Raw genomic sequence first — 1,437 nt, 5'->3', positions numbered from 1 at the left:
ATTGATTTATCCTCAAACTCTTGTTAAAAAAACATATTTACAATCATAAATAAATTAATAGAAAGACATTTGATTCAGAATTGATGTGAAATTGTGAATGCATCAATGCATGTGATATGTAAAACTCTTTCTTTACTAGTGCCAAAAAAAAAAAAAGAAAAAAAAAAGATTGTATAGCAAAATGAAGCCAATGTATACTTTGATAAATGATAGCAGCAGTCCAACTTTTTGTCCTGCTACATTTCACATGTCCTCTCCAATTCCAACTCTAAAAGTAAAAACACAAAATCTACATTTACAGGACAATAATTGTACTAGAACTAGACAACACTTAATTACCGTATACCATTTGTTAAAAGAAAACTGAGACCGCGCCACCAGATGGTATGGTACCGATTAATTAAACCTGAAGCGACGAATTTTCATGAAGAAGATGAAAGATCCTCCTCCCCTGTACAAAACCGGAACCCCAAATCATCCTCCAATCCCCTTTCCTTAACAACAAAATGAGCCAATTCATCTTTAACCTCCACCAAATTCTCCTTACACAGAAACTCCTCACTATACATCTTCTCCACCTCCCTTCCATAATCATGCACGAACACGTGCGTCCTCCGCTGCGTCTCCGTCTCCACCGTTGCCGCCGGTGTCGGCGTCATGGCTAAGACCGCCGCGGTGAAAATCGCCGACATTCTCCCTGGCATCTTCCCGGAGTATCCGCGTGGACCATCGACTATGATAACATCCCATTGAATGGAGTACAAATGATTGGGTAAATCATTAACGGCTAATTTACAGTCGGAGAAGAGTAAATTCTGAACAGGTTTACAGTGAGAAGCACGGTGTGCACGAGCGTATTGGATCAGTTCATCAGATTGGGTGACTTTAGTAGTATAATCAACCTCATACGCTTCGATGTCGGTGAAATTGCGTTCATAGGAGGCGACGAGGTGTTGATTTTCGTCCAGGAAGACGGTACGACGAGGAGAAGGGGAGTTGAGGGAATGCCAGAGGAGGGATTCATGGGAGAACCCGAAAACAAGGAGGTTGCAGTTAGGGTGGCAGTGGTGGAGGAGAGTGGATGCGATGGTAGTGAGTTCGGAAGGGGTCATGCGTGGGGTGGTGGTTGGTGTGGTGGCGTAGTGGAGGAGGGCGGCGGAGACGGTGGGGGAGAGGGTGTATGGGGAGGGTGAGGAGGTGGGTGTGGGGGGGTGGGGTGAGGAGGTGGGTTTGAAGAGGGTGAGAAGGAAGGTGAAGGTGAAAAGGGAGAAGAAGGCGAGGAGGTAGAGACGAGGGGTTGGGGTGGTGGTGGGTTTGTAGAAGGATGGGTGGAAGACGATGAGTCTTGGGGTGGACTTCATTGGTTGGAGTTTGATTATGAGTATGGTTTTTTGAATTGAGGTTTTTTGGGTATGTTTTTGAATGTGTTGGATTTGG

General features: G+C 45.0%; 1 protein-coding gene across 1 annotated transcript; it reads right to left on the bottom strand.

Annotated features, from left to right (window-relative positions):
* Window positions 1-422: 422 nt before the first annotated feature.
* Window positions 423-1,112, bottom strand: LOC141613348 (protein IRX15-LIKE-like). Its single transcript, XM_074432080.1, has one exon. The coding sequence runs from the start codon at window positions 1,110-1,112 to the stop codon at window positions 423-425; it is 690 nt and encodes a 229-aa protein (XP_074288181.1).
* Between the last annotated feature and the right edge of the window lie 325 nt (window positions 1,113-1,437).

Source organism: Silene latifolia, chromosome 11, assembly GCF_048544455.1.
Source record: "Silene latifolia isolate original U9 population chromosome 11, ASM4854445v1, whole genome shotgun sequence".
In the NCBI taxonomy this organism is placed as follows: Eukaryota; Viridiplantae; Streptophyta; class Magnoliopsida; order Caryophyllales; family Caryophyllaceae; genus Silene; species Silene latifolia.
The sequence above is the reverse complement of the archived record's forward strand: the minus strand, read 5'-3'. Positions and strand labels throughout refer to the sequence as shown.